The sequence below is a fragment of the Uloborus diversus genome, chromosome 3 (genome assembly GCF_026930045.1).
Source record: "Uloborus diversus isolate 005 chromosome 3, Udiv.v.3.1, whole genome shotgun sequence".
Lineage (NCBI taxonomy): Eukaryota > Metazoa > Arthropoda > Arachnida > Araneae > Uloboridae > Uloborus > Uloborus diversus.
In genome coordinates, this window is record NC_072733.1 from 75,621,257 (window position 1) to 75,634,404 (window position 13,148).

The following is a 13,148-nucleotide window of genomic DNA, read 5'->3' on the forward strand; positions in this document are numbered from 1 at the left end:
GCCAGGCAATGATCTTTTCTTTTTCCTGTAAAATCGCCATTATTTGACTAACATTGTTACGGATCCAGGTACAAATTTATTGGTCATTAATTAAAATAAAAGATATTAACCAAATTAAATTATTGAGACTCGTCCAATGTACTCCAACAAACCCCGACTGCATCTACTTATCACATTTAAAGAGTGCACAGAAGAAGAAATGCCATGCTTTTGTTCGATTTGAGTTCAATATGGCAAACTGAATGTTTGAAGAGTAGCATTTGTTGCTCTATTGAAACAAATAAGAAAGTAGGTGGATCTAGGCAAAAAGTCAACCAGTTTTTTACAATGAAGGCTGGGGTCATAGGCAACTGGTGCTCCAAAAAAGTGGTAGGTCAAAAGGGGTGTGGGAGTTGCACCCCCCCCCCCCCCCCCCAAAGTTGATTTTTTAAATCTTTTTTCATAAAATTGAACAATATATTGGATTTTAACTTACTGAATAAGCAACCTCTAAAAAATCTAAAATATATGGAAAATAGATAGAAAATCGGGATGGACGTCAATCATAGACTACCTCCTTCCATTTAAATGTTTTTATGAAATAATATGACAAGAGTGCATTTATTTGGAATTTTTAATTTTTATTTTCATGAAGTAAATCAATCTACCAGTAAAAAACCGTTCTTCAATCTGTCTTTAATTTTTAACACTGAAAATGAGGGGCAGTTTCCCCCCTGCACAAACTGCCTATAGGTGGGGTTTTGAACTTTTAAATCTGGTTTTCTTGCACACTGGAAAAATAAACATTTTGCCTTTCATCCTTGTGCTCTTCATTTAAGAGAACCAACAAGTCTTAAAACAAAACATAAGAAAGGCATCCAAGACCATATAAAACATTATATTTTAAAATTTTTGTGCATTCCTGTTACTTATTGCTTAGCAGAAGGGCCTTTTTCTCCTTGGACAGAGTGGTATTAAAAGTTATCTGCTTCGTTATCACCTCACATGCAGGATTGTATTTTGAAAGCTATACTTCAAACAGAAAGAAGTCCAAAGTATTGATTATTTTTTCATTGTGATTGATTTATTCATCTCAAAGTAGTACAGAATTGTTTCATTTTACTTTCCTCATTGATGTTTTTTTTTTTTTTTTTTTTTTTTTTTAAATTTTAGAAACACTGAAGGAATCTTTATTATAGTAATGCAAAAGGAGAAAAAAAAAAAACTCCAGTTTTAAAATTTAAAAAGAATGAAAATCTGTGTTATATTTATACAATTTAATTAAAGACTGCAGAAATGCATTTCAAACAGTTTTAACAAATATAAGAGCATAAAAGCGGTGACAAACCTGTTTTAAACAATCACTACATAAATAAGTGTGATGTAACATCATAAGGGCCGTTGACCCAATTTCTATTTCAAAAGTTTGGACAAAATATTAGTATGAAAATCACAGCAAATTGGACATAACTACATAGGGGACCGAATTTATGTTTCAAACAAAAGAAAAATTAAAATAGAGAGAGAGAATTAAAAATAAAAATTGTAATGAAAAGTCCCACTCATTTTTAAATGTTTCTAAATTGTCCAGACATTATCAAGAGATTCAGGAGAAATAATAATTAATTGAAAGTGAAAAAAGTTACCCCAGGTATCACTGCAAAATATCATCTCAATCCGAAATGTTAACTCTTCGATGGTTTTGAACGTCTTATCACGCTATAGTGAGTACGTTTCACACTTATGTTTCTGATGTTAAATGTTCGTTGTCAAACTTGACTTACATGGCAGGTTACCAAACCCCCCCCCCCCCAAAAAAAAAATCATGGGGAAGAATTTCACACATCTTACTCAAGACCCAAGACCGTTACAGGGTTAAAGTTTCTGAGGCCGCAGACGTGTGTATTTCAAACAAATAATAACATAAGGTTGATAATTGAAAATTTCACTGTGACTATAGATGATCAAGTAATAAAAATGTCTTTGGAAAAGGAAAACTGGGGTGAAATTTCCTGGGGTATGGAATTGCGATTTAGGAAGTGCAATTGCGTAAAACTTCCAAGAGATCAGTCATGACTAGCCCCCGAGAATCCCCCTTCCAACACTAAAAATAGACTAATTGCATTTTGTAGCTTTAATTTCAAGAAATTCTCGAACCCTCAACAATACCACAAATAGTCCACAATGTCATTTTGAAGACTTCCATTTCAAAATATCCTGAGGAGGGTTTTTAAGCTCTCCTCAGAGTATCCCCATATAACTTTTGCAATTGTATTTTTGAAGCTTCATGTTCAAAAAAAAATGCCAGTTCTCTGATAGTTTAAAACAGTGTTTCCCAATCTTTTTGACCCACTGCCCCCCCCCCCCACCTTCTTACTTGAAAAACATCATAAGTTGGTGCTACTGAACATCAATATTATTGAAAGAATATAAAATATATGTTAGTGCTAATGAAAATCGATTATTGAAAAGATAAATGTCTAATTTTAATTTGAAACAAAATTGATATAATAAAGCAATTTTATCCACTCACTCTTAAGGTTTAAAAACATAAATAAATAAAAATAAATTTAAGCAGCTGTTTTAGGTTTTTTTCCAATCTTCTGAAAATGAACTGATAGCTATTTGAAGGGAATTGTTTAACAATATCATTGATGCACTTTTCAAAAACGGAAGGAAAATATTTACAAATAATTCTTTTTTTAAACTGGAATCTAAGGAAATTAAAAATGTTGACACTTTAATATATATGTATACAGTTGAGTCTCAACTTACTCGAGGGATGTGTTCCAAGACCCCTCGTTTAAATCGAAATTTTGCGTTGTGGAAAAGGGTATATATGACTATTTTACAAACATACCCAACTAGATTAGACATTTTTAAACACCCCTAAAACTGTTTTCATTCATTTTGTTACTTTATATTACCATTTTTACATAATGAAACAAATTTTTAATGTATTCTTTTTAAAGGCTGTGTTATTCAACATAATGTACTGTTATGATGAACAGTATCAATGGGAGAGAAGCATAAAAGGTAACAATACCCTCTCCCTATAGTATGCAGTAATAATAAAATGCAGCACTATAATAGTATAGTACAGTAATTACATTCAACGCAATTATCAGTTGTTCAAGCATATCGAAAATTTTCACCTTTTCTGTAATTGACAGAAACTTTCTTTTCCCTCTCGTTTCAGGAACTTTTGCAACTTCATTATAGAATATTTTTTTTAAAAAATGAGTGAACAATGAAGAGTGGTTACTTACTTACACTAACAAAGTGATGTTTAAATTAGTTTGGTGGAAATTTCCACTTTCAGTAATGCTTAAGGAAAAGTCCATTCACGAAACCAATGTTTAGTTGCCAATAAGGAAGGCAATACTTAAGCCTGGCGATTCCCTTCCAAAAATTTTCTTTTTTCGGGTGAGAAATTCTTGTACGCTTTAAAATTAGTTTCCACATGAAAAACTTGCATTACAGCCCTCTCTCGTAAGTTGAATTGCCTTGTAGCATGAGATGACTGTATATTTATATGTGTACATATACATAGCATTTAACCCCTGGATTAATTTGAATTTTGACGTCTTGAATTCAAATTATGTTTTTCACAATCGCAAATTGCGATAGGACCCTAATTGTTGGGTTTCTTGTTTCTACAAACAGCTCCTATCCCAATTATAATTGTGAAAAACATACTAATTTGAATTCAAGATGTCAAAATTCAAATAAATGCCAGAGATTAGATGCTGGATGTTGTGCGCTGGATGCTGTTTTGTTTAGAGAGAATTGCGTAAAGTCAACAGAATTGGGTATAAATCAAATAGATTCCAGGGAACATGGATGATGTTACTGCCCAGAAGGAGCACCAGACAGGACAGCAGGGTTGGCATTTTGTCCACTTTAAAAAAAAAAAACTTAACACTGCGAACAGTGCCTTTGGCGCTTTTAGTGTTGACTTCTTACTACTAACTCATGTTGAACTATAATTTAGAATTTTTAAATGTTTGCGACTGTCTTTTGTACTTTAGGTTGTATGTGAACTTCATTTTATTTTGTTTACTGCTAATAATAAACTCTTGACCTTGATTATGTTTATTTTCTTTTGGGGTAATAGAGAAGGGTGATTGGCACTAAGTTCAGTTGGGTTACTTTTGTTAGAATTTTTGTAAAAGTATTCCAACCCTTTGTCCCTTTTTTCACTGAACTTTCCAAAAAGAAGTAATCAATGTCGAGATCAAGCTTGAACTTATCAGAGCTAGATTATAATATTTTAAACTTGTTAATTCATTTTATGACTTTTGATTCTGGACTCAGACTTTGACTCTTTATCTCTCATTTTAATTTTGTAAATGCTTATGAAACTGTTACGTGACAGATGTTAATTTTTACAACAAATGCACGTTTTTTAAATTGTAATTTAATGCATATTAACTTAGTATCAATAATTCATTTTTTTACATAAGCATCTTACCATAAAAATGCCCTATTCTTTTTCCCTGTTTTCACTTAAAGTGTTTCATATTACACAACTGTGTTCATATACATTAGTGTATGTGCTCTATTTAGATTTTTAAAATGCTCTTTAATTGAAAAAAATCAACACATTAAGTTCAGCATTTTCAATTTAGAAATTTTAATGTACATAAAAAAAGTAGAAAAAATGTCCCCCCAAGACCCCCGGTTTTTTCCAGCTGGGCAAAATCATACAACACAAGGGGAAAGTGCAGCTCTTCAACTTCAACCAAGTGATTGCAGAAAAAAAAAAAATTGAAAATTTATAAACTTGGCAATGAGCAGGAAACACTTGAATTATTATTATTATTATTTTTTTTTGGCTTTTCAACTTGTGATTCTTCTCTGAATTCTGGACAACCTGTTTCATATGTGCTGTCAGTTTTGATAGCAGCTGGTTTTTTATTAGCATTATTTCATATTTAAATACTCATCGCCCCCTTGATTGGCCAAATTGCATTGAAGTTAGGAACAACTGGTTTAATAAAACGTTTTTAGAGTTACAATTTCAAAACATATTCATGGGAGTGCCCCTGAACCCTATTCTCTTAATATCATCAAAGATCAGCTCAATTACATTATTGGAGCTTCAATTTTGAAAAATTGCCAAGGGATATATGTCTGAACCCCATCTTTCCCCTTATCAATACCAAAGCTGGCCCACAATCATGATTTTTAAGACTTTAGTTTCAAGAGATCACCGAAGATCTTCTAAAATTGAGTTTTTAGAAATATAATTTTAAAATGTTTTTTAGGTGTGGCAGCTCCTGAGATGCCCCCCACCCACCCCCAACATAACGAAAATCATATATTATAACTTCCTATGGATTATCCGCGGATTATCTGTTAAAAAGGTGTAAATTGAATGAGGTGCAAATTACACACACTGTCAGAATATCTGTGCTTTTTCTTACTAAAAGCCACTATATTGAACCTCAATTCGCAGCAGGATTTACCAATAGAGACTGTTTCGTTGCTTGGATGGTTGTTTGTTTTATGCAGTTTGAATTTTTGTTTTATGCTAGCTACAGTTATAGTTTGTCTTAAAAGTAATTAGCGTATTACAATCACAATTTCAAAAAAAAACCTTCATTTTTTAGAATAATTTTGATTATAACTTAGAAATCAGTACTTCCTCATGTTAATTTAGTTGCTAAAATTGTATGTTAAATCAAAATCAACTTCAACTTTTGCTGTCGTGTTATCAGCAGATTATACATCGTCACAGATTACATGACATTTCTTTTTTTTTTCAGGCCGATTTTAAGACCAGCAGATTATAAGCTGCAACAGATAATAAAGTACAAGTGGGTTTTTGGAACTTCAGTTTCAATAAATTATGAATGGTCGTGAGTCTCATCTCTTTCTCTAACCTTTCCAAAGATAGCCTAGAGTGGCATTTTTACGACTTTGATAGCAAAAAAAATTAGAGTGGAGGGACCCAAGCCATTCTATTAATATCAGCAAAGATCACCTGAAACTGCACATTTTAGTACTACAGTTGCTAAAGTATTCAGGGAGAGAGCTCCTTGGGACCCCCTTCTTTCTGTAGGAATGTTATGCTTAAGACTAGGTTCTTGCTGCTAATACGAACTTAAAACTATGAAATTTTCCTGATCTCCTGGGCTCATTCTAATATAATACCTAGCGATTGATCGAGTAACACTCCTGATGCCCTCAACATTGAAACTCGCGCTATGGCATGATAATTCAATAATATTTTGTGGTAATGTTTGACATGCAGAGAAATGCTTTATTTTGACAAGGCTGAACTGGATCTGATCAGTTAACTATTTTACAGGTAAAACTCATTTTAGGAGAATGAAGAAGCGAAAAAGTGAACAACTATTAACGCTTTCTACTGGAGTTTAGGGTTCATCCACTGGAGTTAGAGTTAAAATTTCAACTATCAAAATATCACCAAACAGGCAACTGCTTCGTTCAAATGTTGAAGCTATTTACACCCATAATAACTTGATGGGCGATATTCTAGAGTATTCTAATAATGACTCCCTTCTAAAACAGAACTTGGAAATGCTCTCTCTCACTATATGTACATGTTTGAAAAAATTAAAGGGCCACAAAACTCCCCCCTCTCCCCAGTTTGTCAATCTAGTGAGGGGCAGCAGTTTCAAAAGCTCAGGGTAGCTTTACCTTCAAATAAGCTTCTGATTGTAGTAAACAGATATACTAATTGCTATTCTTTTTCTGAGTAAACAATGAAAATGAATTAGATCATAAAATTGGTAAAATAAGAAACAAAAAGTTCTTAATTGAAAATATTAAACTTAACAACTAGAAAGCTAATTCTTAGTTAAAGTTATAATCCTATTGAAGTACATAGGATATTGGCTTACCATAGTTGCCTTATACTTTTGTACTCATTTTTTTTGCATTTGAAGACATGACAGCAGCTTCCTAAATGTCTTAATATATCAAATCGTCCAATAGTTCCAAAGAGTTCCTCAAAAAACAGCTTCTCATTTTTTTTTACACACAGATTTTTAAGGATTTCTTTTTGCATTGAAGGATCCTTTTTCACCACTGCTAGATAATCATCTTTGAAATAATCTTGCAGAAGAAATAAGGCAGATTTAAGCTCATCTTCACTTAAGTCGTTAACTAACACCTCAAGTTGCAAAATATTTGTAGAATTTGATTCCAACATTTTTCACAACCTACAGGTAAAATAAAATAAGTAAATAAAAATATAAACAATAATAACAAATAAATACTTTTATGCTTGAAAATTAAATGAATGAATTACCAAAGTTTTAATGCACAAAAATTGCAATTTTCATGCATTAAAACATTAGTAATTCAATCATTTAATAAACATTAATGCTTAAGAAAAGTGTATAAATAAGAAATTTTTCAGCGGACGAGGAATAATGTTTCAAGAGCCTCAAATATTATCAGCAAAAAATATAAGATATCACTGAATAGTAATGCAAAACAAATTAGGTTTCAAAGCTTGTTTAGATTTTACACGTGTGAGCCACCATTGGTTGCTGCGTTCTGCATGAAGATGGGGAGAACATGCATTAGTGTGCTAATATGAGGATGATATCAGTGAGCGTTTAACTGTCGAAAATCATTTCTTCATCTGTTTTGCCGTTGCCAGTTGCTTTTTTACACTGGTTCTGCAGTTCTGCCCCGACCATCAAATCAGTGTTTGTCTGCAAGAATATGCTGCAGACCAGTGGCGGATCCAGGGGGGGATTGTTTCCTCCCAAAGAGTTTGTAAATTTGAAACAAATCTGGGAGAAGACCACCAAACCTCCCCCCCTCCCCCCTGAACACATCACAAAAAAAATCGCCTTCAATTGTATTTTTAGAACTTTTAATTTGAAAAAATTTTCAGGGGAGAATCAATATCATGGAAGATCGTCAAAAATTTTGGATTTTTGGAGCTTTAGTTTAGAAAAAATGGCCGGGGGAGATTCCTTGATTCCCATCCCTTTACCTTATGTTACCAAAGTCATCCTGCAATTATGTTTTTAAGACTCCAGTTCCAAAAACTTCTGCGAGAAAATTACAAAGCCTCACCCCCTGTGGCAGAATTTTATTTTACTTTCTGCGACAAATTTTCTGGACCTAATTTCTTTATGCAAGAATGTTCCATGAAGTGAAAAAAGGACTAATGGACAAACTTAAGTTCAATTCATTTCAAGTGAAAAAAAAAATTATTTATTAACAAATTTTGCACAACTTCTTGTTTAAGTAAATTCAATTATACAAAAACGAAAAGCATTAAAGCTCAGTATCAGGGCTTCCAACAGATTTTCAGTTTTTGTTAGAGAAAAAAAAAGGGACCTTGAGCTAAATCTATGTGGTTAAAAATATTAACACTATGGTAACAACAATTGGTAAGTGGAGAAAAAAATCAAACTTAACCAAAAGCAATGTAAATTCTAATTTACGTAATTCTAATGTAAATTATTATGTTACAGTAGGGAGTGGTTGCTTAAAAGGAGATGCCACTCTCATATTTAAGTTTTCAATCTTAATCTCTTGGCACTTATCTGTAGATCTTAATACCAGAAAAATACAGATGCAACATCTATTCAATATTCAATGAAATAAGATCCGAAAAAAACATTTTTTTTAGTCAAAACATGCATTATAGTTTGGAGGATAAAAACCCTTCCCCAAAGAAAAAAAAAACTAAAATATGCATGTGATTTGAAAAAATAAATGAGGATCGACCCTCCTCCTCCTATAAAAAAGAAACTACATTAAAATATGCATTACACAATTATAACGAAGTATCCCCCTCCACCAAAAGGAAAATGAATTCAATTAAAATATGCATTACAGTTTGAAAAAAAAAACTAAAACATGCATGTGATTTGGGGAAAAAATGAATAAACGAAGGTCCCCCTCCCATAAAAAGAAAATATATGCAATGCACAATATTATAAACAAAGTATCCTCCTCCTCCCAAAAGGAAAATAAATTTAATTAAAAAATACATTTTAGTCAGAACAAATCGAAAATTCAACCACTCCCCAGAAGAAAATAGGATTTTATTAAAATACTTGTCAGCCCCGTGGCTGATCATTGCAGCATGTGCGGTAATGAATGCCAGATGGAACAGGTGTGCCACACATGGAACTGATTTGGTCAGGCAAGAAATGCCAAGGAACCAGCTATCCGTGGGAAAATGATGAGACATTTTCTACGCTGGAAGTCAAGAGAGACCGCTCGTCTAATATTATAGCCAGGCTCGTTGCTTAATTATGATTTGTAATTTCAAAAAGCTGTACATATTGTAGTAAAAATAATATGAATTACCCAGGCATCGATTAATAAAAGTTTTAAATAAAAAAATGAACTCCGGAGTGTAATAATTACACAAGAACTGCACAATAATGCACTTCAGCAGGAGGAAAAAGGGACCAGGAGTTCATAATGGCACAGCCTATAGATTAAAACTGAGCGATCCACTGTTATATGAAAAGGATTAGCAGCACGGCAGCCGACAGGCAGTGCTCGAAGAAAAATGTTTCACAATGGAACCGAAGTTCCATCCAGAGAGCTGATAATTCTCATGAAAATTCGACCGCCAGCTTTGTTGAAGAAAAAGGGATACTTCGAGGTGGAGGTGCTTCTTCGAGAGTGATTGAGTGGTGGTCCCATGAGAATTGTGGATCCGAAGTTGGGAGCCAGGAGACTTTCCCCCCTTTAACTACGCCCATGGTTTTGAGAGTCCTAACATCAAAAAAGGACAGGGGAGAATTCTTGAATATCATCCTTTCCCTTCAAGTCACCAAAGATGGCAAACTATTGTATTTTTGAAAATATACCCTTAAATTTCAAAACTTTTCCAGAGAGGGACCTCCAAACCTCCCTCCTTCTGTTAAACAGCAAACCAGCGTGTAAAAATGCGTTCCTAACAAACATTTTCATGGGAAAGCCCGCAAGCACTTTTACTTGATGCACATATATTAATCAGCTCAATCAACAAATCTATAACAATCTCCAAATTGTATTTCCAAATGCAATTTGTGTATTTCATTATGTTTGGTTGGGAGATCGGGGGTTAAACAGGTAGTCGGAGTAAAATGGGTATAGTTGCATTTTTCTTGTTTTTATTCTACTAGACAACATTTTTAGAAAAGAAAAAAATATGATGAAAATGTTTACACACATGGCAACATTTTGACTTGGGGAAAAAAATTACCAGGCTCATTTACCAGGATTAGGAGCCATTTTATTTTTCAGAACACAAAACAATGTGTTTATAGTGAGTGACAAATTTATTTGGATTTGATAGAAAAAGAATTTTTCTAACAGAAAACTCAAAAAATAAGTATATTTTAATATTAACAAAAAATTTATAGTACAGTGATCTCTCGCTTATACGCGACCTGTTAATAACAACAGTAAATAATCCTATCTCATCACCTCACAACACCAATAGTAAAATGTTTTTCCTTACTTATAATGTATTACCAATCATTCTGCATGACTGGGGTAAAAGAATCTTATCAGCACTCATTCACATTGGTTGTATTGACCGAATTTGTTTCACTTTCGTTCACCTTTGGCGGGAACTCCGTTGTGGATGACGTCATAGAAAGCTTCTAGAAGAAATCTGAAGGCACGTGTGCTTAACGATAGCAGTGATGTGTCCGCTCATGTGACTCGGATATGCTAATGACCCGGGGGGGATATTTAAACTGCTCGGGGCTTATGTTCGCTCTCTTCGATCATCTCTCGTCGTTGTAGGCGGTCGCTCGATCGGTATGCGAACTTGCTTGTTCGTGCCGTTCGCCCTTTATTAGAAATGATGAGCTGGACTTAGCTTATTTCCCAATGGGTTTACTTCATCGAAGTTTTTAGTCAATAGTCATGCAGTTTGCATTGCAGTGTTAGTTATCTCATGCAAAAGTAGCATGTGGATAGATTATGTTGTTAGTATTTATTTTTATCATTTACAGCGTATTTTAACTATTTACATTATTGTTTAAATAAACTTCATGAAAGTTAGAAATAGTTTATTAAGTCTTATTTCCGAACTCACTCTGCTGGTATCAAAGAAAGCATTGGGGAGATATTATTAGATTAGAAATTCTCCCCAACACGGGTTATGGGCCCAGCACGCTTCCACTGCGCTACTCTGCTGGTACCGTGTTGGGGAGAATTTCTAATCTAATAATATCTCCCCAATGCTTTCTTTGATACCAGCAGAGTGAGTTCGGAAATAAGACTTAATAAACTATTTCTAACTTTCATGAAGTTTATTTAAACAATAATGTAAATAGTTAAAATATGCCGTAAATGATAAAAATAAATACTAACAACATAATCTATCCACATGCTACTTTTGCATGAGATAACTAACACTGCAATGCAAACTGCATGACTATTGACTAAAAACTTCGATGAAGTAAACCCATTGGGAAATAAGCTAAGTCCAGCTCATCATTTCTAATAAAGGGCGAACGGCACGAACAAGCAAGTTCGCATACCGATCGAGCGACCGCCTACAACGACGAGAGATGATCGAAGAGAGCGAACATAAGCCCCGAGCAGTTTAAATATCCCCCCGGGTCATTAGCATATACGAGTCACGTGAACGGACACATCACTGCTATCGTTAAGCACACGTGCTTTCAGATTTCTTCTAGAAGCTTTCTATGACGTCATCCACAACGGAGTTCCCGCCAAAGGTGAACGAAAGTGAAACAAACATTCGGTCGATTCGACCAATGTGAAAGAGTGCTGATAAGATTCTTTTACCCCAGTCATGCAGAATGATTGGTAATACATTATAAGTAAGGAAAAACATTTTACTATTGGTGTTGTGAGGTGATGAGAAAGGATTATTTACTGTTGTTATTAACAGGCATTTATGCCTAACATATACGTGTTTTTCACTTATGCGCTTTTTTCTCACGGACCCGGCCAGCAATATAGGAAAACAATGTTAACTCTTGTTCATTTATACGCGAAACCTAAAATGCACCCTTCACTTATGCGCGATAAAAAATTTTCAAGTTTTAGTTAAATCGCCTATTCACGCTTTGCTTATCGGCAGATTTGTACCCTTCTTGATGTCTATTGGAATGCTTTCACACACCTTTATTCCAATGTTCAAAATGTTTCCAAGAACGCATTTTTTTCGCACAAGTGTGCAATTGGGGGTGCAGTTAGTCTTGTGATTGACATCGAGAGGGGAGAACGGGTTACATGCGAAAAGGTTGACCTTCCTAAAAGTCGTGGTGAAGCGGAAAGCATTGACATAGCCTATCGAGGATCTTTTTTATCCTCACAGACTATGACACAGATCACGCGACAGTTTTTAGGTTTTGTGGAATTCTCTTACATACTGTACAGTGTATAAAAAATGACAAAACGTGCAACTTCAAATTTTACATTTTTATTAAATTACAATGCATAAATGGAAATTATGTGTGTATTTATTCATTAGTATCAGTAGTGTACTATTAGTATTACTATAACTGTTGATAACTTACTGTATTTAAGCTTATTTTTGGGGTTTTTCACTTATGCGCAAATCTCACTTGTGCGCGAAAATTTCGTTGTCCCCTTTGGTTGCGTATAAGTGAGAGGTCACTGTAATTTTAGTTACACGAGGTAAAATGGTGTATAGCCAATATTTTTGAGATTAAGACACTGAATGCATGAAGATTAACAAGCATAAATTATCTTTGCGAGACAGTTGTTAGATATTGTTCATGTTTTAAACTAAAAGTATATTCTGTAAAAGTTTTATAAATAAGTACTCTGTATTTATTTGTTCTATTTATTATTTTAATTACCATAACTTATGCCAATTAGTACTTAAAGGTATTATATTTTTTGAGTATTATCGATAGTTCATTAACTGTAGGTTAGTATATATATATATATATATATATTTATATAATTTACTGTAGGTTTATTATTTAGGACGGATCAATGCTACACATTATAGGACATAGTAGGTATTGATAGCTAATATGTGTTTTAAATTTCCATTTAAAACCAACGACACACACACACACACGCCCAGAACATATAATCTAAGTTCAACCTCACACACAATCACAACAGAATCCTTGTGCCTCATAGCCAGTGGCGGCTCTAGGGGGTGGCCAGGGGGATCAATTGCTCCCCGTCGGAGATCTCTTGCCCCCCCCCCC

General features: G+C 33.9%; 1 protein-coding gene across 2 annotated transcripts in view; it reads right to left on the reverse strand.

Moving 5' to 3' along the window:
- LOC129218103 (caspase-1-like) overlaps positions 1-13,148 on the reverse strand; it is a 118,088-nt gene that overhangs the window by 65,537 nt on the left and 39,403 nt on the right. For both annotated transcript variants that reach the window (XM_054852301.1, XM_054852300.1), the window contains exon 2: positions 6,852-7,172. In XM_054852301.1, the coding sequence (XP_054708276.1) occupies positions 6,852-7,162 (311 nt within the window). In that variant the 5' untranslated portion in view covers positions 7,163-7,172. The remainder of the gene's footprint in view (positions 1-6,851; positions 7,173-13,148) is intronic.